A 25,343-nucleotide genomic window follows, 5' to 3' on the forward strand; every position below is an offset into this window, starting at 1 on the left:
ATGCCATCGAAACAGAAACAATCCACAGCTTCAGAAGAAACTGAAGAAGTCGATGACGAAGTGGAGGAGACAGAGCCAAAGTTAAAGGAGAGGAGCAAAGCAGTGACCCGTGGGAACTCCACAAAAGGAGAGAAGAGTCGGAGGAAACACAAGAGCGCAGAGAGCTCTGAGACTCAGGAGGCCTCAGAGAAAGTGACGAGAAAAGAGGGTGAACACGTAAAGGAGAAAAAGAGGAAAAAGAAAGCAAAGGATGACTCTGAGGATGGTGCTGTGATTGAAAATGAGGATGAAGACGATGAGCAGAACAATAATGACCTCACGAGCAATTCCAAAAAGGAGAAATCAGAGAAGCTCAAAGAGGATGTGACTGAGGGGGTCAAGGAAGAAAAGAAGAAAAAGAAAAAGAAACCCTCTGCTGAAAATCCACAGGGAGACGAGGAGATGGGCTCCAAGGATAAAAAGTCCAAAGACGGCAAGAAGAAAAAGAAATCTCACAACAAGGATGACGAGGAGCCCTTGATTGAGGAGCAGGAAGAAGAGGAGGACTCCAAGAAGAAGAAAAAGAAGAAGGCAAAGAAAGGATCTGCTGACAGCGATGAAGATAAAAAGAAAAAGGGGAAAAAGTCAAAAAATAAACAGGTGGACTATGCAGTGATCTACCAGAACGAGCTGCTGAACTACCACACGGACTCATCGGATGGATACGAGGATGAGTACTACAAAAAGAAAGGTCAGTATTTGGCACTGCAGCACCAACATGGGAAACCGCACATGCTGCTCTTCAGGTGAGTCTAAGATGTAAGAACCTGCTGGAGGGAATCCACTGGTCAAACACTGACTACAGATTTCCTCTTGTTCCCCGCGGCTCTGAACAGGGCTCACAATGGAATCCCTCTGTGATTGTTCTTGGGTGAACGCTCAGTTATGTTCCACATGATTGGTACTAAATAGAGGCTCTGGGGCAGACAGGTGCTGGGTGCCATCCCAGTCGCAGGAGCTGGGAGCGACACCGGGGCCAGAGGCAGGGCTGGCAGCCAAAAGAGTTTTCTTTAAGCCGATGAAAGGTTCGCGAATAGGAGGCACAAGATTGCTTTGTGCTTTTGTTTAGCGGGGGGAATGAAACAAGCCTATTTTTTTGTGACACAAATGTAAATACAGGACACATTTCTTTAGATTACTACGTATTTATTTCTTAAACTATTCTCAGAAGCTCAGATACAATAACCTGAAGAAGCATCTCGCCATTGTGATGGCTGGTAAAATCTAAATAGTTTTTCTGTAACAAGTGTATCTCAGCCTTTCATGGTACAATGATAAGTCTTCGATAAGAAGAACAGGTCAGCTCATAATGCAATAAGAGAGATGAAACTCTGTGAATGAATTAATCTGACTATATGAATCATGATCTCACACCAATGGCTTATTAATACCTTTTATTGACCTGTTTCTTTTTGCCGTTATTAGGACCAGTAAGAGGCCAAGTAGGTCTTTTAAATAATTAATTTTGATTTATCTCTCTAACTATTCCTACCCAGGTAAACAATATTTCAAATTGTCTGAAACTTTTTTCAATGCTTTTAATTTCACACTGTATTCAAGTTATATAATAACAAAAGATGTTGCACAATCAAGAGAGAGAGAGAGGAGTCATATATACAATAAGGCACCCGGACTATATTACCACTGTATAGGCAACAGTATTGAGTCACAGGTAATAGCCACACTCTGACTAATCCCCTGATGAAGATTTAATGTTGAAACTGTCACTCAAACAAAGGCAGATGCTCAGGTGTGTCAAATTCCAATAATACAAAGAGTCTTTATTATCAGTAGTATTATTCATGGCAACACGATCAAAAACAAGACTTGCAAGTGGAAGGAGATGCATGTTTGGAAGAGAGTAAATATGACCAAGCAAATTGGACCTGAGGGACCTGAGAGTCAAGCCCCTGTGCTTCCAAATAAAGCCATTGTAAACTGCTGAATAAAAGCTTCCATAAATGAAAGCTAGTAGAGTTTGAGCTCTTGTTCGCCATACAGATTACATGAGGAGCAGAACCTAAGCGTTTTTGTTTAGCCGTCTTTAATTCTCTGACACTCCACAGAGTTTATCATGGCTCAGTTGTACCAGGCCACGGCCTGTCTGATTGTATCAGGTGTATCTCTTTCTCCTTAATCTGCTCTTAATAGCCCTGCTCACTGTTAATTAGGTATCAACGTCTCTTTCTTATCGACTCTGGTCAAATGGCTCTTCAGGGCTTTTCCTCCTCTCATGGATATTTTAAGGTTATCTGCTTGTTTTCTTTTCTCTGTGCTTAGCCTTCCTGAGCATTTGTCTTTACCTGACTTTGTTCTCTACTCTCTGTTCTTGGATGGTGTTTGGCCGAATCTACAATTATTCTATGAATTATTATTATTCAGTCCACCATGATTTTTTTTAACATTCACCCAAAATAATGGATACCCGACATAGAACCACCTTGACCAGGCTTTACAAAATGTCTACGACCATACATACTGCACAAAATATATAATTATTTTCCATTAGGTCTGTTAGTAGAATCTTTTTCAATATCTTTAAGGCCACATGCTACACAATAACAAAATATGCTGCATAACCAAGAGAGAGAGAGAGAGAGAGAGAGAGAGAGAGAGAGAGAGAGAGGAGTTCATATACACAGTAAGGCAGCCGGACTATAGAATTACCACTGTATACTGTTACTCAAACAGGGGGCAGATGCTCAGGTGTGTCAAATTCCAATAATCTAAAGAGACATTATTATCATTAGTTTCCTGGAAACAAAATCACTTATGCAAGAGGAAGGAGATGCATGTTTGGAAGAGAGCAAATATGAACAGGCATATGGGACCTGAGGGACCTGAGAGCAAAGCCCCTGTGCTTCCAAATAAAGCTAGTGTAAACTGTTTCAGTAGGACCCAACTTTATTAAGATCCATTCAATAGTAGTTAAAATGCCAAATAGCCAGTGCCCTCTCTTAGATATAAACACCTTCAAACTGAGGCAGCTGTTTTACAAAGTGCTGAGCTGTCTTACTTTTTACCTTCTCATCAACTCGGTGGCTTGGTCGGACGATGAGACACTTTTGTGAAATGTGAGAGAGGCTTAGCTGATGAATCACACCAGACATGGATTCGCTGCAGATTCGCCGCATTGAATTCCCTGGCAACCGTGTATGGAAAGAAACATAATGCTCCCTAATGTTTATAGATTATTGGACACTGTGTGATGTGACTTTGGGCTTGTGACTTTTGTTTTTTAGCTTTTAATCCCCTGTCGTTTATTCAAAAACTGGACAATAACGCAAAAGTTGAATTCTCCCTCATCTTTCTAATCTCCATCTCCTCTTTTTCAGTGTATGAGGTGGTCACAGTCACTGGTGATGTAAAAGGAGCGGGGACTGACGCCAATGTGTTTGTTACCCTTTTTGGAGAATTTGGCGTCACGCCCAAGGTTCACCTGGCAAGCAAGTGAGTTATTCAAAGGGGTTTATGTTGATGTCACATAATTATAGTTTACTTTGGTACATTCTGTAAATTGTCTTTAAGATTCTAAACCAGGTCTCAGTGAGTCACTCTGCTTGGATTTGTTTGCACAGACTCTGGCTTATTGTGTAAGACTGTTAACCTTGAGTCAGAGGGAGTTCATAACTGATATACAAAATAAGTTTAGCTAGTTTGTAACCTTTCAATGTCTACTGTTAACTTTTAACCTTTTCTATTCTTCTCTGATCCTTCAGCACAGAAAAGAGGTATTTTTGAATCCGTCTGCTAAAGGATGATCATGATTCTGTCCTTGTGTTGAGTTGTATTGTGCATGTGACACTGTATGAGGGAGCATTCCTGTTTAACATTGACCTGATGTCTGTGAAGCCAAAACCTTTTCCACCGGGAAACTAGGAACACTCTGATATCAGAGAAGCAGAGCGTGTTTACAACAACAAGTTTTGTTGTGATGCAGGAATCTCTCCTCTATACAGTCAAATAAAATGTCGGACACAGAATATCTGGAGTAAGGAGGAACTATGTGACATGGCCGGTCTTCTTTTTCATTTGAGATGCAAATGAAAGAAGACCACGATGTCATTTCTGTGGATGATCAAATGACTCTCAGGGGGCCTTATCAGCATCAGGCTCTTTATCTCTTCACACATTGATTGACAGATAGGGTTACCTGTGCAGGCTGTGCAGCCTATAGGATATACCAACTTATTGTGAGCCACTCTGGACCGTGCCACACACACCTTGTGGCGGTCTCATTCATCTGTTTCAGACGGCACCAACATGCCATGCATTCAGTATCTCCATGCTGTGCAACTGCAGTGTTGCTCAGCTGATGATATACCCTGCATGGATGTTGATTGAGTCACTTTGGTCATATTATAAACATATTGTATAGTAAGGAGTTTCGCCTTACTCCGGTATATATATTAGGCCCTGCCTGTATTGTGTAATGATGGATTAAAACATTATAACATGATACAGGTAAGGGAGGGTTGCTATGATCGAACGATCAAGGCCGACTAAACTTGCAACTCTTTGGAAATTCACTGTGATTATTATTCCTATAAATTGCATGAATTCCAAAGTTTGCATTGGGTTGGTTTTTGTCAATACCAGTGTCTCTCCATCATTCTCCCACAGGTGTGACAGAACAAGGTCATGTATTCATGTGTGCTGTACAGTATTTCATTCTTGGCAGTTGATTTATAGCATACGACACCGTGCACCTTAATTATTCGAGCCTTGGCATTGTGCACAGGTTGAATATTGCAGGGAGAGGGAAGCAGATGGAGGTGTGGGTCAGACAAAGTGAGGCTTTCTTTGTTAATGAAAAAGAGGGTGTCTGATTCACTGCGGTTGGCAGAGGGGCTGCGCTGGGTGTATAGGCCCAGTTTCTTCTCTTTGAGGGGTATAAATGTACATGTGGAAAAGAAGGAGGGAGCGATGAAGGGGCAGAGCCTGAAAAGGTCTCAGATTATACCACTGCCATGAGACCACCAGCGTATACCTTAATCTGGATCAGTCAGGAGATGTAATTTAACTTTCTATTCACCTGTCTGGCGGAGCTGTATCTCTTTACCCACTTTCTTGCAATTAAATAGAGTCTCTCTCTCTCTCTCTCTCTCTCTCTCTCTCTCTCTCTCTCTCTCTCTCTCTCTCTCTCTCTCTCTCTCATACACACACACTCACTCACACACACACACAAACTTTCTCTCAGATAACTTGTTGTGTTTACCAGCTTCTGACATTTTCATCATTTCTTCATTCTGCAGAAGCAGAACTGCATTTGAAAAGAACAAGACTGACGTTTTCCGCGTAAAAACACACAACGTGGGGCCTCTGAAGAAGCTGAGGTAAAATCCACCATGCTGAAAGTGACCTGACATTTATAAACCAACATGTGTTATACAATGGTGTTTGGTGTCGCAGATATATAATCTTCTTCTAAGTCCACAGAATGCACAGCTACAGTTGACTGACACATCACAGTTGAGGCTTCACAGTTAGGATAACAGCGGCTTACAGACCAGATCCCACAGGGACATTTCTCACTTATTTTACAGCTCTGCCATCGGCCATCAAAGGATTTCATCCAGCTTTAGAGGGTTAAGCCCCATCTGTTGTTGGGAGTCAATAATTTCTTACTCCAGAGGAGGCTTAGTTACTATGGCTCAAGTCATTTTTACCCATGAAAGTGCAACTTTTTGTATTGTTATACAATTTTTAACAGAACAAGCACAACAATTTAGCCACATTGCTCATCATGGATATTTAGCTCTGGAAATAGCTAGTAAGTGGACCTGTTCTTAGTTTTCTAAAACATAATTTTTCCAAGGTCAAAAATGACCTTTTCTGCTTGTTGTAAACATTGTCATGTGCTGTGATTTCATGTTATACTTTATCCAATATGGACTCAACCACTCAAATTCTATTCAACTTGATTTGAAAAGCAGACACTTGGGCTTTGCCTTCCCCAAATGCATTCCAGATTAATAACCTAGAAATTAATTGGACAGGACAGACGTTTCTACTTTTTTAAAACTGTAGTGGATGATTCTTAAACAACTCTACCAGAAGTTCTTGAGTTTGTTGGAGCCTTTAGAAATGTACACATGATCAGGCACATAATCTTGAATTGGGTTTATTATTTTTCATGACATTATAGTCATTGAGGCCTTATGACATTTTCGATATGTCTGAAACAGTCTCTGTTTATTTATGACTGCAGAAATACACTGAACACACTGAAAAACAAAGGCACTGGTGAATCCGATGTGATAGTGTCTCCATACCTGTACAGTGAGTTCACATCACACCATGACTGTTAATTGTTTCTCTAGGATCGAGCACGACAATACAGGGATGAACGGCAGCTGGTTCTTGGACAGGGTGGTGGTGACCGACATGAACCGGCCCCATCTGCGCTTCTATTTCGCCTGCAACAACTGGCTGAGTCGGGAGGAGGCCGACAACCTGTTTGTCAGGGACCTGCTGGGCAGCCTCAACCCCATGGACGTTCCTAAATGTAGGTCACTCTGAGGCAAAATACAAAGGCTCAGGGAGGTCGAAACTAATTAACAATTGATGGAAATTACAAATACCCCAAGAGAAACTAATTGGTTTGAAAATAGCACCAGAAAGACTGCAATATATACTATTAATTAATGTGTTGAAAATAAAAGAGTATAAAAGATAGATATTTAAAAAAGTGTCCACTAGAAATTATGCTTGATAATATCAGTACAATGTGCCTCACCAGTTATATAGTTAAAGTCGCCCGGTGGGCTTACACACCTTCCTACTGTTTCAGGTTGTAATTGAATTCCATCAGAGTGCAGCCCATGTGTCCTCTGTTGCAATGTGAGCTAACATGCAGTCAGTCAAGCAGAGCGTCAGGAACCTGAGACTCAGATAAACACAGGAGACAGTGTGAGGGAGTGGTCGGAGCAATATGGACACATACACGCAAACACACATGCAGACGCACACAATGTTATGAATATTTAACCAAGAAATCATCTCAGTGTGGATTGGCATAGAACCCGCCTCATGACAATAAATTAGTCTAATTATACTTATTAATTTTACATAATGCTATTAATGCAGAACTTGTGTAGATATTTGTTAAGAACCTGATCATTCGCATTTTCTACACTTTTAGCATTTCAGTTTGACAAATTACTGTTTTCTGTGTTGTATTCCATCTGCAGTGAATAAATACATAGTGAGTGTGTTCACTCCTGATATAAAGGGAAGTGGAACGGATGCTGATGTCTTCCTGAATATTTTTGGAGAGATCGGTGACACAGGTAGACCTTCACATTATTTTTTCATTGATTAATTGATTACCACATAATGAAAATATGCTTATCACAATATCTCTAAACCACAAGGTGATATCTTGAATTTGCTTATCATGTCTGATATAGGGACAGCAAATAGATTAAATACAAAATTATATTAACAGAGAAAAGTGGTCAGTCCTCACATTTGAGAGGCTGAAAAGAATTTTATGTTTGGTGATATCATGCCTTGAACAATCAAATAAATAAACATCCTCATTGGGATTCCTAAACTTTGTTTATTTTGAAAGGAGAGAGACGGCTGGACAGTGACAAAGACAACTTTGAACGCGGCTCAGAGGACAAGTTCACGATAGAGGCTCCAAACCTGGGAAAGCTGAGGAAAATCACCATCGGACACAACAACAGAGGTTCTTCTGCTGGATGGTTTCTAGATAAGGCATGAACAACCTGCACATGCATACATATTTGTTGTGTACACATGCAATACATAGAAAACATGATAGCGCTTAATGCCTCTGCAGGTGGTAATCGACGACATGGGGAATAAAGAAGTGTATGAGTTCCCTGTAAATCGCTGGTTCGCCTTAGATGAAGGTGATGGCAAAATACAGAAAGATGTGTTGGTTGGATCAATGCAACCAATGGGTGAGAACATCACAAATCATTTTTCAGTATATCTAATATATAGATGTGGACAATAGCCATATATCATTTATGAATTCAAGAAAATTCGATTTTTTTTGTGCCTTTTCTTACATCGTATAGGAATCGTGTATAATGTACAAGTGATGACTGGAAATGTGAGGGGTGCAGGCACCAACTCTAAGATCCACATGGTTATGCACGGCTCCAAGGGCTCAAAGAACAGTGGCAAAATCTTCCTGGAGGGGGGGGCTTTCGAGCGCGGCCTCATCGACATTTTCAACGTGGAGATTTGTGAACTAATCAGCCCGCTCAGCAGGGTCTCCATTGGGCACGACAACGGGGCTGTTGGTGCCGGGTGGTACTGTGAAAAGGTACCTGACATATTTCATCGGTTACACATTTGCAAAGTGCTTTACACTCACCGAGTATCCATTTTTCCCCACAGGTTGTCATATACTGTCCTTTCACCGGTATAGAGCAGACATTTGCGTGCGGGATGTGGTTGGACGAGGACGAGGGGGACGGACTGATTGAAAGGGAGCTGTATGAGATGGTCTCTCTCAGGCAGAAGAAACAGAAGAGTAGGTCTCCTCATTCTACTCACAGATATCTACTCAGAAAACAAAACGTAAATCACACATTTTCTATTTTCAGAACAACATTTAAAGTTACATTTTCCCGATTGATGTTTGGTATTGAAAATGAACGTGTTCCAATTAGGAGTCTTTCGAATTTTTTGATATATAATGTCAAATTAAATCTTCCCCAGAGTTCCCATGGTCCCTTTGGATTTGGACCTCAGATGTGAAAGGGGCAGGGACAGATGCTCAGGTGTTTCTGCAGATCTACGGAGAGAAGGGAAAGTCCGATGAGATCAAACTGGAAAACAAATCGGACAGTTTTGAGCAGGCCCAGCTTGATAAGTTCATTGTAAGCCCTGGCTCCATCTGCTGAGCACATCGCAGTTCTTTTTCACACTGTGAGGCTTTCCACTGACATGTTTTATTTCATGTGTCGCCTGTTGTTACACTGTCTTTTAAAATGTCTGTAGGTCGAAATGCCAGACACAGGACGGCTGCTGAAATTGCGCATCTGGCACGAAAAGAGACATCCATTTTCTGGCTGGCATTTAGCAAAGGTGAGATCCATTACTCTGTCAGCTTGAGCTGTCAGTGTAAGCTGTTAAAACTGTTGTACGCTGTAACTTCTAAGCACTGAGTCAGACACTGGATTAGAGTTTATTTTCCCCCTGAAATGAGATTTATGTGCAAATCAGGATGTAATGGAAGTGGCTTCCAGACAAGTGCAGTCCATTAAAAACATTTTCTGATAAAGACCTACTACAGTATTATGATCCTTGACGCTGTTTTTTTTTCCAGATCACTTTGCTTAAGACTCTGACGATGGAAAAATATTCTTTTGAGTGTGGCCGCTGGTTGGACGTCAACGAAGACGACAATGAGATCGTCAGAGAGCTTCCGGCCACAGGAGCTCTCATCAACGAGCCTCTGCCCTGTGAGAGACGCACACTTACAAATGTTTCCAGATCATCCTAAATAATCACAACCTCCATGTACGTACAGTAGGTGCTTATTATGATGTGATTGCGCTCTTGTTTACCTCCAGTGATTAAATATCGCGTCACCATCTGCACTGGCAACGTCGGCGGCAGCGGCACAGATGCCAGCGTCTTCCTCAATATTATCGGGGACCAGGGTGACACAGGGGAGCGGCTCATGATTATGAGTAAAAACAATGTCAACAAATTTGAAAAGGGAAACGTGAGTGTGTTATTAATTAGACGATGAACACAGAAGATGCGTGGATATAATTTGCATTTTGAATCTGTTTTCTCCCTGACTCCTCTCAGCACGACGAGTTCCTCATTGAGTCGGTGATCTTGGGTCGAGTGCACAGGGTGCGTGTGGGACATGATGGCCGAGGAGGAGGCTGTGGTTGGTTCCTTGATAAAGTCATGGTTAGGGAGGAGGGCCAGCCGGAGACTATGGCCATTGTATTCCCTTGTTTCAGGCAAGGCAACAATACTTTTCACATGAATTAAAGAAATGTTTCAACATTTTGAGATTCTCAGCAGGAATGGCAGAATGGTTATTTTCCAAAATATCCAAAATATTAAATAAATATTCATACTGTTGTGACTGTAACAGTAACTGTTTCATATGTATTACAATTACATATAATTTTTATGTTGAATTTCTCTCAATGTTTAAGTCAACCACCAACAAACCAACCAAAATTGTCTCTCAGAGCCTCTGAGAATTGGCCATGTTTATGTTTCCTAGTTCTCCGGTGGTGTGCGTTTACGTCGTTAGGCAGCTGATGGATGAGTTTGACCTAACAAATGGACACTAAATGCATGTGGCTGGACAGCTCTCTCCTTTAGTAACTGGAGCCAGACCACAAGGCTGAGGTGCAGTGTTACTTCTGGAAAGAGACTCTTCCCGTTTGTTTGTCCTGTTTAAAGAGACAGAGTCTGAAAACAATGTAAAGCACACATATATTCTGACATTTAATCTCTATTCTGCAAGAGTAAAAGTTATAATTAATACCTAACATTATATTCTTCATATATTTCGAGTTTTAGGGAAGTTTCAAAGGCAGTTTGTTCTCATCCTGTGTTTGCTGTTACTTTTATATATATGTTTGTCTGTTTTCTTTGTGTTTCCCTTCAGGTGGTTGGACCGTAATGAGGATGATGGACAAATTGTCCGTGAATTAGTTCCAGATGGAGATGGCCTGCGTCTCTTCAGTGAGTGTTAAAAGAGAGGTTAAGTAAAAAAAAAAAAAAGGTCAGCATTCGATTAATGCTTTGATACATTTCATCCATGCCCCCAATTTCTCCTTCATCAGATGTCAGCTACCATATTGCAATCAAGACAGGAAATGTGAATGGAGCCAGCTCTGACTCCAGGGTGTTTGTGAAGCTTTACGGGGAGAAGGGGGACACTAACAAGATGACACTGGCGGTTTCTGACAATGACCTCAGGAACTACTTTGAGACAGGGCGCACTGACATCTTCACCATTGAAACCTTTGACATTGGACAGGCAAGTTCTTCTGACACAAATGGATGTGATTCAGACATTTATTTTCTGTTTCCTTATTCTGTTATATTCTTTTTGTTCATGTCCTCTCTCCTCACAGATCAACCGGCTCCTGATCGGTCACACCAACGAGGGCCTGCGGGCCGGATGGTTCCTGGACAGCGTGCAGATCTCAGTGCAAGTTCACGGGAAGCAGTACATGTTCCCGAGCGACCGCTGGCTGTGCAAAGATGAGGCTGATGGGAAAGTGGAGGTTGAGATCTATCCCAGCGAGATCCTGGAGATCGAACAATGTAAATAACAGGAACTTAAAACATAATATGCAGTCAGAATTCATCATTTTAATCAATAACAGTGATTATGAGTTGAAGCATATTGCTCTTCTCTACATAGTCTTTCTACTGGTCATAATATTTTACCCCCCCATTGACAGTGATCAACTATGAAGTGACAGTGGTCACAGGGGACGTGCGTGCAGGTGGCACCAACGCCAATGTTTTCTGTCAGATCTATGGAGATGAGGGAAAAACTGAAGTCCTCACTCTCAAGAGCCGCTCAAACAACTTTGAACGTAACACTACTGAAATCTTTAAGGTCTGTGTTGCACCTATGTGGCATCATGTCAATGTCTCATGGAGATTTAAGGTCCTGGTTTGATCACCGTCTCATCCAACCCAGATTGAGGCTCATGATGTTGGCAAGATCTACAAGATTCGCATCTACCACGATGGGAAAGGTATCGGCGATGGTTGGTTCCTGGAGAAGGTGGACATAAAGCAGCTGACGATGGCTATGGTGCAGGTTGAGGTGAAGAAGGAGGAGCCCAAGAAAGACAAGAAGAAGGACAAGAAAAAGAAGAAGAAAGAAGAGGAGGAGGAGGTGGAGATGGTTGAGCAGCTGCAGGAAGTAGTGGACACATTTTCTTTCCCCTGTGGCCGCTGGCTGGCCAGGGATGAGGAGGATGGAGAGATTGTGGTTGAGCTGCTAACAGAGGACAATGAAGACCTGGAGAGTGAGTAGAGCATGAATGTGATGTGTTGACCCACTGGTAGCAGTTTACAGCAGATATGTATTGTTTTGAATGAGATTGTTGTTGCTTTGATTAATGCTTTTCCTCTCAGTGAACTCATATGACGTTCACGTGTTCACTGGGGCCATGTTTGGGGCGGGGACTGATTCCAACGTTTACATCAACATCTACGGAGAGACTGGTGACACTGGGGAGCGACGGCTCAGGAAGTCCAACAACCTGAACAAATTCGAGAAAGACCAGGTAAGACCAAACAACTTCTGTCATGTTCACTCAGAAAGCCTCAAGCATTGAACACAAAGCTATCATCAATCCAAGCTGATCCAAAAAATATTGGATCTCTGGAGCCTTGCAGGTTAAATAAAGATCAAATAATTAAACAATGAGGTTCTCTTGCACCGCTATCCTAAGACCTTTGACCCTTTGTCCTTGTTTTCTGCATGTGTGACGCAGGAGGACTATTTTGACATCTCAGCGGTCGACCTGGGAGTCCTGAAGAAGCTGAGAATCCGGCACGACAACAGCCAGGCCAGCGCCGGCTGGTTTCTGGATAGAGTGGAAATTGTAGACAACAAAGATGACACCACGTATGTCATGATGATTTTAAGAGCGCAGCACTGCACCATCACTTTACAGCGTCTTCAACATGTAGCAGACATAACCTTTGCACATAAAATATCTTAGAGCGCCACTGTTAGGTGTAAAATGGTACAACATACTGTGTCGGTAGTAAATATTCTGGATAAAGAACAACTTCTCCGATTAAGTTTAAGTTTTTCTCAGTTTAAAGTTCTTTCAGTTTGGGTATTTTTGGACACAGGAACATTTAACAGTCTTCAGTTGGGGCCCTGGTTGTGGTTTAATCACTATGTATACTGGGCACTTATAATAAATTAGAAATTCTGTGTTTTAGGTACTTTTTTCCTTGTAAGCGTTGGCTGGCTACCGATGAAGATGATGGACAGCTCGCCCGGGAGCTCGTTCCTGTGGACGAGGCCTTCATGAGGAAGGGCGATGATGATGAGGAAGACTCTGAAGCCACACTCGGTCTGGAACAGAAAGGTCAGGGCAACACTCTAGCACAGAGAATCTGACCTCTGGAAAGGGGGGGGGGGGGCTTTTTTAATTGAAATGAATAAGGATGGTAATCAACACAGTTGATCAATGATTGTTCAATGACTCATCATTCTTATTTTCTTTTATGACAGCCATGTCAACCACATACACAATACGAATAAAAACTGGTGACAAGAAATACGCTGGAACAGACGCAAATGTCTTCATGATCCTGTACGGCAACAAGGACGACACAGGTAATACTTTATGCTATGATAGTAAATCATATCTGTGTACTTAAATAACTAAAATACTTTGTGATTGGATAATCCACAGGGATAATAAACCTAAAGGCATCAAAGACCCATAAGAATAAATTTGAACGGGGTATGATTGATGAGTTCACCGTGGAAGCCGTGGACATCGGACAGCTGAAGAAGCTGCGTATAGGACACGACAACCGTGGTACAGTAGGACCGACTCTCTGCCTGTGCAGTGAAACATGAGCACAAAATGATGAATATACTAACTCGTGTCACGGTTTAAGGAGGAGGATCAGCAGGTTGGTTCCTTGACTGGGTGGAGATCGACGCCCCGTCTCTGGGACAGAAACTACGGTTCCCCTGTGGTCGTTGGCTTGATAAAGGGGAGGATGACGGTGCCATTATCAGGGACCTCTTCCCCAATAACCTTCAGACAGAGCTTTACACACCTTGTAAATCACAGAAGTCTATATCACAATTTTAAATATTTAAAAAATGTGTGATTTGATGCACATAATGGGTTATGATATTACTTTCTTTTTTTTTGTAGTTGTTCCTTATGAGATCAAAACCTCCACGAGTGACGTGTTTGGAGCTGGCACAGATGCAGACGTCTTCATCGTCCTCTACGGGAGAAATGCAGTGTGCACACAGCAGAAGTGTCTCTGTGTCAACAAGAGGGAGAGGAGGATGTACTTTGAGAGAGGAGCCGAGGAAATGTTTATTGTAGAGGTATCAGTACATATTTTCATGAGCAAGTTGAATCGGTGCACTCCAAGGTCATAAGTGCAGGTTTTATATTTACTCTCGTAAATTCCACACTGAATACTTCAGTAGTGTTTTCTGGTATTTGTGCAGCTAGAAGACGTGGGGGACGTAATGGAGAAGATTCGTATCGGTCATGACAACCGTGGGGTTAACCCAGGCTGGCACCTGGACCGGGTGGAGATCAGACGTCTGCTCAGAAAGGGAAAGGTACCGTCCACAGAGCAGGGAGCACTCAGCGCTTTTACTTTACGGAAAAGAACCATACTGCAAAATAGAAATGCTCTATTGCATTAATAGTTCTGTAAAATTGAAGTATGTGAACATTCAGAAATTTTGCCTCAGAGATCTTATACTATTATTTAACATATGGTATCATTTAACACTAATATAATAATACATATTGTATTCACTGAGACATTAATGTGTAAACAGTTTTTTGCATTTTTGGAGTAAATCAAGGTGGAGCGAATGTTAATAACTTTATATACTTTTGATAATGCACCTTTTTAAAGATCTTATTAAATCTTAAACCTTAAAGCAACCAACGCTGTGAAATTTAATTTAGAGAAGAATACATCATATTTGCCTATGGACTGTTGTGAATTTTAGGAATAAATTAGCTCTAAATACAAATGAAAAAAGTACAAGTACCTTAAAATTGCACCTATATATACAAATGTATATAAAGATCAGTTTATCCCAAAAGCTCCAGGCCCTGATTTGTCTCAATACTTGCAACCTAACTCAAAATGAACATTAAGTATTTGATGTGAATGATTTATATTTGTCTTTGTCAGCATCTTCCTCTTTACATCTGTTGGTAACAGGCTCTACTTTTGGTCAGTAGGTGGAGATGTTCTCCTCACAGATAGATGAGGATAATCCAGCACTCATACTCTCATACACTCACCAAGGCCTCAGTTAAAAACACGACACTGTTCACAGATTTCCCTCTTAGCCACAAACACACAAATGAAATTGGTAGTTGAGTTTTAAGCCTGTCGCTCTGTTTGACTTTAGGGTTCAGAGACTACCATCTTCCCATGTGAGCGCTGGCTCGCCAAGTCGGAGGATGATGGAGAGACGGTGAGAGAGCTGGTGCCCTCTGACATCATTACTGAGAAGCTTTCACGAGACGGGAGCCTGAAAGTCACTGAAGTCGAGGTGGAAGAACCTCTAGAGAGTATGTGAACAAGCTGGCATGCCGGAAAACAATCATATTCAACTTGATTTATTCATAACAAATATACAATGATGTGTTTTTCTGTTGTCCCATCTCAACCTTTCCAGTTAGAAAAACTAAAGACAAACTTCCTTTCAGGTCCTGTCTATCCTGAAATGAGTTTCTTTCATGACGATGGCATAAAACATCAATGGGAAACAACTTTCTTTCTGGTTTACTTTCGAAAGTTTCCTCAAACGTTTCCCCTGTGTTCTTGTCTCGGCTCATTGTTTCCACTACAGCTCACACATACAACGTGTCAGTGATGACAGGCGATGTGTACGGAGCCGGCACCGACGCCGACGTCTTCCTCACAATTTACGGGGACCTGGGCGACACCGGGGAGAGGAAGCTCAGCAAGTCTGAGACAAACAGCAACAAGTTTGAGCGAGGATGTGTAAGAAAGACCCACAACCTCTCTGTATTACTTATAACATTTAAATAATTCTATCAAACTCCTTAGCTACAAACAACTTAATGATGTGCATGCTATTCCACCGACTGTTTCCCCTCCTCAGGTGGATAAGTTTACTATTGAGGCAGTTGACCTTGGACAGGTTTTCAAGATAAAAATTCGCCACGACAACAGCATGATGAGCGCTGACTGGTACTTGGACCAGGTGGAGATTGTTGACGTGGACTCGGAGGAGGTCTTCCTCTTCCTGTGTGAGCGATGGCTGTCTCGGAAGAGGGAGGACAGACGCATCAAGAGAGTCTTCTACGTCAAGGTAACATGAATGAAATGAAATGACTGCATGTAGGAGGTGCCTTTATAAACACATATATATGTAGAAATGGTAAAGAAGATATTAAAACGTAATACTAGAATGCAAAATGAGAAGAGGAAGGTCATGTATATTACATTTATTACCTCAACCAAGGAAGTTAGGTTTTCGTCTGTGTTCGATTGTGAGTTAGCAGGATTACTCCAAAACTAGCCGATGGATTACCATGAAACTTAGTGGCAGGATATGGTATGGGTCAGGGAAAAAGCTTTCCAATTTTACAACTCAAACTAAGCATAACAATCTACATTAAGCTTATTTTATAAGTTTATATCTATACATTTATATATATGTGCTTGTGTGTGTATATGTATATGTGTGTGTTTTTGCATTTGTCTGTATCATTTTTTGTGTGTTATGTATCTTTTAGGGTTTTGAAGGAGTAAGAGAGAGCATCAACAGTAAGAAGAAGAACTCTGCTCTGACAGTGAAGAGTGTCGACAGTAACATGAACAAAAAGAACAAGAAGAAGAAGGAGGAGGAGATTGAGCTCCCAAGTAAGAAAGATCCAGAATCTACAGCTTTGCATGTCTGCTTCATCTGTTCTGTAAAATGCCTGTTATTAATAATCAGGCACAGACATCTTTACATAATTTCCTGATCTCGTGAATGTGTCTATTTCCTGTGCAGTCATACCGTACCACATCACCATCTGTACGGGACTGGAGCGGGATGCCAGCACCACCAGCCGGGCTTATGTGATCATCGTCGGGGCCAATCACGCCCAGACAGAGAGGTTGTGGCTGGACCTGGCAGATGGGAGGAAGGGCTTTGAGGCCGGCTCTCTGGAGAACCTTGAGTCCCACGGTTTAGACGTGGGCGAGATCAAAAAGGTTGAGGTGAGGAGGGGGGTTCGCTAGAGGAGATTCACTGAAGATCATGTGTCCACACACTCAAACAAACACTAAGACACAGCAAAATGCACCCATGTTGCTCGACGTGATTGTTTCTCTTCCTCCCTGCAGCTCGGCCATGATGGGGCCACTCCGGAGAGCTGCTGGCTGGTGGATGAGCTGGCCGTTGCCGTACCAACCAAAGGGGTCAAATACATCTTTGCTTGCAAGTGCTGGCTGGCCAAAGATAGGGGGGATGGGTTGACTGCTAGAATATTCAACGTGTTGGATGCAGAGGCCATTTCCATCTCCCAGAAGGTATGTAAGCATAAACTGAACTCAGTTCCTGTCTCTATTGAAACCTCTGGGACAATTTACATGAATCCAAGTGATGTACTAACATTCAACTTCCATCCAAAGTCTCACCCCTTTGAAACATGTAACGTAGCATTGTAAATCAATAATTTTGAATTTGGTGATATTATTCAAATAGGATTAAGATCGAGGCAATGTACCTCATCTTTCTGACTGTTAAGATTAAATAATTACTTGTATTACCTGCCTGTATCTAAATATATTTTGTATTTTACTCAAAATGATGTTTCATAATATTATTGATATGTAAGGTGACTAATGTATTGAGGGTCAAGTTAACGATCATGATTTTTTTAGATCTGTAGGAAAGAAGTTATTCTAATGAAAATTAAAATTTCCCTATAGCTTACCTTTGTGTCTTATATTGATAAATCTGTTAATGGAATTCTATCATATTTCATATAAGACAGTCACCACATCACAATCTTATTGGTTTTCACCTTTGGCTATTTATAAATGATCCCTCTCCACATTGATGGATTACTAAATGGGCCTTATAACTACAAACAGATAAAAAAATAGCAATGAAGAGATGTGTCATTGTTACAGTAAAAGAAAATGTTTCTATATATTGTCCATTATTATTTTATGTATGTTTGTTGCCATCAACAGTATAATTCCTTAAATACAAACAGATTTTTATATGAGTATTCATCCCCCGCAAAATAAATCTTTCACTCTCTGGTGTTCCAAAGGTAATATTGCTTGTGGGAGACGGATGTTTGAGAAAATAACGTTTTTACATTGTCACATCAGATTATTTATGAGGTGACGGTGGTGACGGGGGACGTGCAGAACGCAGGGTCCGACACACAGATCTTCATGTCTGTGTTTGGGGCCAACGGGAGCACCGAGGAGATGCTGCTACAGAAGCACGAGGACAGGTGACCAAAAACTGGACTTCATCAGAAACAATATCAATGAAAAGACAATATTCTTTTATCAAGGATGATCAACTGTGTAATGTCTGTGCTGTGCAACAGGTTTGAGCGTGGTCAGGACGACACTTTCAACATGGAGATCGAAGACATTGCCCCGCTGAAGAAGATGAGGCTTCGTATCGATGGCTCCGGCAGTCGACCTGACTGGTTCGTGGACAAGGTCAGCTCACCTGAACCAACCTGCTACAGAGGCAGACAGACATATATGTGTTCAGGAGATGTTTACATGATATAAAGTGTCAAGTATTACAGCAAACTGATCTCTTCTATAAAACATAAAACATGGAGCATAAAGGGCTCAACAGTAACTTCCTCCAGATCCCTGGTTGAAATCATTCGCAGGTTTTGTGTTTGTGTCCTGACGCTGTAGTTCACAGGATCATTTTAGTTATGTCACACCGGCAAATACACATCTCTCCATGCCTGCAGGAGAATGGTCAATAATTCAACCACCCACAAAGACACAGTGACACACACAGACATACACTGCAGGGCCCAGTGTTCCTGGAGTGATCATATTGACTCATTCTATTTTTTTTACCATGCTGTTGTTGCTGGCATCACAGACACCCACACGTCTACAATACACACAAACAGACTTGGTAAAGAGCACTGTGCTTTCAGGAGAGGGGAGATTTTAGTGTGAAATGATGTGTGATAGCGCAAATATCACAATTTGTTTATGTGTAGTCCTGAAATATCCAAAACGGTGTCCCCTATGAGCTTCCCGGTGCATCACCTGCTCACCTCCAAATTCAGTCCGATGTCCCAAGTGAACCGCTCTGATGAAACAGAGCATATTTCCTATGCAAATGTCCTCTCTGGTAAAGGCAGGATGCCTGCAGAGCTGCAGAGCAGTCAGGAACAATACCTAGCCCTGTCTGTCCGTGCCTGGGACTCAGCGGCTGCGAACATCTCCTTGACTTGACCCTGGGCAGAGCCATGTGTGTCCAGCATCACAAGCAGATGTGCTGTCTTTATGGATTTCTGGGTCTGTGTATTGAAATTGACACAACAGTGCACCAGGCGAACTGCCAGCATACTAATCTGCCCAAATAAGTATGCAGTGCAGAGTAGCAGTGCCTGAGCCCAGTCTATATTAATGAACGCTTCCCAGAATAAGTGGTGACACATCTTAAGAGAAACAAGGATTTGTGTGCATGTCAAAATGTGACACTAACACTTTTTAATATACTCAGAGGAGATTGTTTATTTTGCCATACAAGTGATTTTGACCAGTTGTCACTTGGACTCAAAGAAGAACTGATAAGATTTCTGTGGTCAAAGGTCAAATACCTCACATTGTTGTTAATGCAATATGTCTGGAATAGGGACGGAAACTGCACTGCAGAGGCAATAATCTAATCTTTGCAATACAATATAGTTACAAACTAATATTGTTAAACCTATTAGTTGACCTTCGATGCCACACTTGCTACGAGATTTAGTTTGACCAACATCAATGACAGGATTCTGACTGATATTTAAAATAAGTGTAATATTATATTTACACAACTGTCTCTGTTCATTCAGGTGATCATGCGTAACCTGACCACAGAGGAGGTGTCTGTGTTCACATATGAGGATTGGCTGTCCAGGACACATGGGCCAAAGAGGACGATGATCTGCGAGATGGGCGCTGTGGTGGACGAGGAGATGATGGTGGAGCTCACCACCTACATCATCCAGGTCAAGACCAGTGACGTTGCAGGTAATATGTTGTTGGCTGCTGGTTTACAAACAGAGATGTCCCATCGAAAACACATTTTCACGTCTGTTCCAAACAAACTGTGAGTGAACAAAAGTGCAGTAGCAAAGAAAACAAAAGATGCCAGCTCTAAGAAAAATACAGACACAATCTATTCATCCTTCCGTCTCTGGGTCAGTGTCAGGTACAGGGATGTGGAGAACAGGAGTTCTTTCTCATCAGTATCATCCTCCAGCTCTTCCTGGGGGATCCTCAATGACCTCAACAGCAACATGTCATCTGTGTTTAGTTTCCTGGCTGCACCTTTCCTTCACCTCCGAGCTGTTTGTTTTTGAATCACTTTCAAAGGGATGTACCTGAGGGCATCCTGCAGGTGCTCATCTCTCCAATGTGAACTATGTACCTATGTAACAACAAATAAGGTCCACTCTGTAGAGAGGCTGTAATATCATTATTTCACTCTCCACGTTAGACGGTTATTACATATTGATGCTCATCCTCTCTCGACTTGTCCTCGTGCAGAGGCTTGTGTTTCCCATGAGGAGAGAGAGTGGAATCATTTCTGTTTGAGTCCAACATGGTAAAGGAAGAGCTCCTCTTCAGAGACCTTCCATGCAGCTTTGCTCCCTCTGTTCCTCCTACAGGATTTTCTATAGCTCAGTCGAGCTGCTGATCAACACGATGGCAAGACGAGAAGTCTGAGCCGACTTCAAAGGGGCCGCTCTCTGGAGGCTGAGATGGAGCTCTGCACCACTGCTCAGACTCTGTGAAGAATAATGAGCCAGGCTGACAGACACACATACACATCAGACAGGCAGACATGCATTACATAGGTGGAGCTGTGCAAACGCTAATGGCCTCCTCAGGGATCTTTAAGGAGTGATCTATCTGTATGTGTAGGGTTGTAGTCAACCAAAGAAAATGTTAAGCGATTCAAATTGTACCTGCCCTTGTGTTAGTGGTGAAGAAAACAAATCTGATCGTTATGTCAGCCACTTGTACTCTCTCTGTGTTAGTGTAATTAACCGCTATCAGGGGTATTCACTTAAAACAAGCCTACTTTTCTGTTTTTTCAGCACGCAGCAGTTTCGGTCTTTTCGCTGACTCACTTCTGACTGTCCATTCTCTCTTCTCTTGTCTGTTCACGGTGTGTTGGATTGGCGGAGTGGCATCTCAGGAGATGATTTAAAATGCATGCAATTGCTTTTAAAGGTACCTGGGCCACTAAACCAGTCAAAATGTGACAATCCTCATACAGGTCTAGTTCTGGAAAGGCTGGCATCTGGGTCTGGATCTGAGCTGCGGTCAACCTATCAGTGATCTCTGCTCTAAATGAAATGTTAACAAACATGAAACTATTATTTGCAGAATATTAAACAATTTTAACCTTATTATTAAACCAAGCAAAATTACATTCTATGTTCACAATCGAAGCCTCAAGATAATCACAAAGTTCATGGAGCATATTGCGCAGACAGGTAAGGTCACTTTCTTTAGATGATTTAGCATGTTGGTTGCTAAAATGATGTGCAAACTTCTGTTTGGAAAGTTCACGCATGACTTATTGGTCTGATTTAACACAGCCACACCTATGAGAACTTGGTCGATGAAATAGCATTGTCCAGTTAAATGGAAAACTGCAGCCAGAGTGGTGTGAAGAGCCACTGAATGTCAAGTATGTAAGGTTGTTAAAGTATTGGCTTTATATCATGGTGCACAGACACCAGGACTCAGAAAAGATTTTGCAAAATGAGTTGTAATGAAATAATTTAACACAGAGGGATCATACATGTGCTCTCTGAGTCCAGTTCTCTCCACTCCTTATTTTTCTTGTCACATTGTGTGGTTGATTGTTAGCTTATTAGTTTCCTTGGGGCTTATCAGAATTTCAACAAAAATCTGAGAAAGCTGAGATGCCCTGTGGTTCAAGACGATCTGCAACAAGAAGCAGGCTTTTGTCAATTTATTATCACCTCACTATAATCACAGAGCAGAGGTCGAGTCCATTCAATGAGGTTTCTATTTTCATCAATCTAAAGTACTCAGTCATACAAAGAATAGAAGTAGGTACTTATTTGATGATTGTGCTAATGTAGAGATTTGGAAACTGTAATTATAGACTAGAATCTAAGGCACAGTTAAGCTCATCCTTCCAGTCACATTGTCAAAACAATAGGACAGAATTTCAGAGTATTTTTTCTAAGTGGACAACTCTCATCTGTCTTTTCAGGAGCGGGCACTGATGCAAAAGTGTGGGTCATAATTTTTGGAGAGAACGGAGACACGGGGACGCTGGCGCTGAAAGAATGCAGCAAGTCCAACAAGTTCGAGCGCAAACAGATGGACACGTTTTGCTTCTCAGAAATCCTCAGCCTGGGAGAGCTCTCCAAAGTGCGGGTGTGGCACGACAACGCAGGTCAGCAACTTAAACAAAATCACCCCCCCAGTCCACAAATGTCTGATTGTCGTCTGTTTTGAAGCGCGGAGGAGTGACACAGCTTTTAACTGATTCCTGCATTGCTCTTGGTTTACCTTGGTAATAACGACATATTTTGTGTGCTGGTGTCACTTCACCCAGGTCCGGCTCCAGGATGGCATTTGGAGTACATCGATGTGAAGGATGAGATCATGGACAAAACCTTTCGTTTCCCTTGTGACCGCTGGCTCGCCAAGAACGACGACGATGGACAGATAATGAGAGAACTGGCTTGTGCTAACAACGACTACTTAGACCTCAATGAGAAGACCAGTAAGGATAGTGCCTGCAATAACACATTATATTATATAGCTATTAAACTAATTTGTCAGAAATACAACAGAGAAGCAAGTGGTCTATCAGTTTACGGAGCAGCCAAACAATCACAGTGTTGTAGTCAAGTAGTTGCACAAACGTAAAGCAGCTCTGATTCAATGTAAAGAGAGAGAGAGAGCTGTGAGCAAAGAGGCAAACATGAATGAGACAAAATTACACACTGCATCGTTTCCAGTGATTGAAACTCACTAATAATGGAAATTAATACATTAAATGGCAAACAAATTGGCGCTGATTTCATGAAAATCAAATAGATTGTAACTTAAAATAGTGTTCATATAGCCTTAATCCTGTTTATTTCTGTGCATCTTAATGTAACTTTATATTTTGTGTGGAAATGATACCATGTCTGAAACAATTGACTGTAACTGTGTTCATGTTTTCTCTAAAGAATATGAAATTGTTGTAACGACTGGAGACACAGCTGAGGCTGAAACCAAAGAAAATGCCTGGATCATTCTCGAGGGGAGGAAGGGTCGATCCAAAGAGATGGTCATGGAGAACTCGTCAAAGAAGAAGAGGTTCTTGCGGTAAGTTCTTGCTGCAAGAGGAACTCAGTGAGCTGTAACTGTTGCATGAAATTACTCAGAGCGGCACTTTCTCTCCCTGCAATTGTCCCACCTATGCAAATCCAATGTAAGACACCAGATGCTCATTGAACCAACCTGCTCATGTTCTTCACTTTTTAGGGGAAATGTCGACAGATTTGAGTTTTCGTCCAAGAACCTCGGTGATATCGCAGGAATCTGCCTGGGCCACTCACCCAAGGACGGAAAGAAAGTAAAGGGGGAATTTCACTGGCATGCGATGGCTGTCGTCGTCACTGAAAGAGAACTGGGAAACAAGTAAGACATCTAAGCATCCACTGTCTTCATTTATACCAAAGTCATACATTTTACCTCCAACAGGGAGGTTATATTTCCCCCCCTGTGTGAATAAGGTATATTGAGAGGACTAATGTCTCCAAGTGTGTAAAATTTAGAGCAGCTTGATTAGGACTGTTGGGCCTTGGTGCAGGTATGTGCTCTACTGAGTGCAATTCAAGTTATTACTTATACAGTTTGGTGGTATCAGATAATATTCTATTTCTTTCTATCTCCTCACCTTCAGGTACATCTTCAATTGCAAAGCCCTCATCCCTCTCTCGGCAAAAAGGGATGATTTCTTGACCTTTGAGTGCTCAAAGACAATGGAGAGCTTCGCCAGTAAAGCTCGAAGCCTGGTCCCAGTCAAGTACGAGATCATCGTCATTACAGGTGACGAGAAAGGAGCAGGTACAGATGCCAACGTTTTCATCACCGTCTACGGCTCCAATGGAGATTCAGGCTGCCGGCAGCTGAGGCAGAAGTTTCGCAATCTTTTCGAACGAGGGCAAACGGATCGTTTCCTGTTGGAAATGTTGGACATGGGAGAGCTGCAGAAAGTGCGGGTGGTGCACGACAACTCTGGTTTGAGCCCCGGCTGGCAGCTGGACCGCGTGGAGGTCACCAACACGGCCAACGGTGTCACCACCATCTTCCTCTGTGGGAAGTGGCTGGACACGAAGAGGGCCGATGGGAAAATCACTAGAGTGATCTACCCGAAATATTAAAACAATTTATCATTTGCAAAAGCTCCCACAACAGAGAGAGCGACACTCATGTTTAAATTTAAGGACTTATAGAGATTTTTCTCTGGAAAGTTTTATATCTCAGGAAGTGAGACAGATTTTTAAGTCCACACTTTTTTATGGTCAGATGTTTAATACATGGAAATATAGCCTTTGGTCAGAAAAGTGAATGTGCCATTCTTTAGAAATCCAGGGATGGTTTGCTTAGCTGCGTTGTCATAATATAGATATTTTATAACTCTTTTGTAATAATAACATGTGTCCACATTCTTTTAACAGTGTAAATGCAAATCCGTCCTGGGCCACATGTGAAGGACTCAGCTGACGTCCTCTGAGCAACTGCAGTTTCACTACTAATCCAATGTATATTTTCCCCTCTCGTTGATTTGTTTGTTTCCACCGCCACAATATGAACCACATAATGAGCAACACTTTCCTTGAATTGGTCAAATCTTTCTTCACAGCTGCAGGAGTCATTCAGATTCTCCTGACTCGTCTCTCTCGCTCGCTCGTACGGATACACACACACACACACACAAACACACACAGTGACATCGGACACATCTGTAAACTCAAACTGGCCCAAAACAGTATTGTTTGGTCTTAACTAACACAAATGACGTACTATTTAATTTGCATATAGATCTAAATCAGATGTGTTAAAACAGATGTGTAAAAACGTACTTCGAAAGATGTATAAATTGATGCCCGTTTACAATAGTAATGTAAAAGTCATAAATTTTGCATTCAGCTTTTTTCTCACCAATCAATCAGCAGCCTCTTTGGTATCAAAGGCTCCCATTACATCCACATCTTAGGGGGAAGTTGAGACAATTACAAAAGAGTCGAAAACAAGTCCATTTTATCCAATTTATTACAAAAAGAGCACATACAAAAGGATAA

At 41.8% G+C, this 25,343-nt stretch overlaps 1 protein-coding gene across 1 annotated transcript; it reads left to right on the forward strand.

The window, feature by feature from the left end:
- On the forward strand, positions 1-24,422 carry LOC133003891 (lipoxygenase homology domain-containing protein 1-like). The gene is made up of 43 exons (XM_061073754.1): positions 1-472; positions 602-730; positions 3,375-3,489; positions 5,295-5,375; positions 6,363-6,547; positions 7,233-7,331; positions 7,616-7,764; positions 7,850-7,973; positions 8,094-8,344; positions 8,419-8,554; positions 8,743-8,903; positions 9,025-9,111; positions 9,353-9,488; positions 9,600-9,754; positions 9,844-10,004; positions 10,667-10,743; positions 10,845-11,041; positions 11,139-11,331; positions 11,472-11,632; positions 11,717-11,878; positions 11,996-12,050; positions 12,160-12,311; positions 12,522-12,655; positions 12,982-13,130; positions 13,277-13,381; positions 13,461-13,586; positions 13,672-13,839; positions 13,938-14,119; positions 14,246-14,362; positions 15,176-15,338; positions 15,620-15,774; positions 15,896-16,105; positions 16,533-16,659; positions 16,793-17,001; positions 17,128-17,313; positions 18,127-18,254; positions 18,354-18,471; positions 19,845-20,022; positions 22,250-22,435; positions 22,598-22,768; positions 23,223-23,361; positions 23,521-23,676; positions 23,942-24,422. The coding sequence occupies exons 1-43, from the start codon at positions 1-3 to the stop codon at positions 24,420-24,422; spliced, it is 7,026 nt and encodes a 2,341-aa protein (XP_060929737.1).
- The last annotated feature ends 921 nt before the right edge of the window (positions 24,423-25,343 follow it).

Source organism: Limanda limanda, chromosome 1 (genome assembly GCF_963576545.1).
Source record: "Limanda limanda chromosome 1, fLimLim1.1, whole genome shotgun sequence".
NCBI lineage: Eukaryota > Metazoa > Chordata > Actinopteri > Pleuronectiformes > Pleuronectidae > Limanda > Limanda limanda.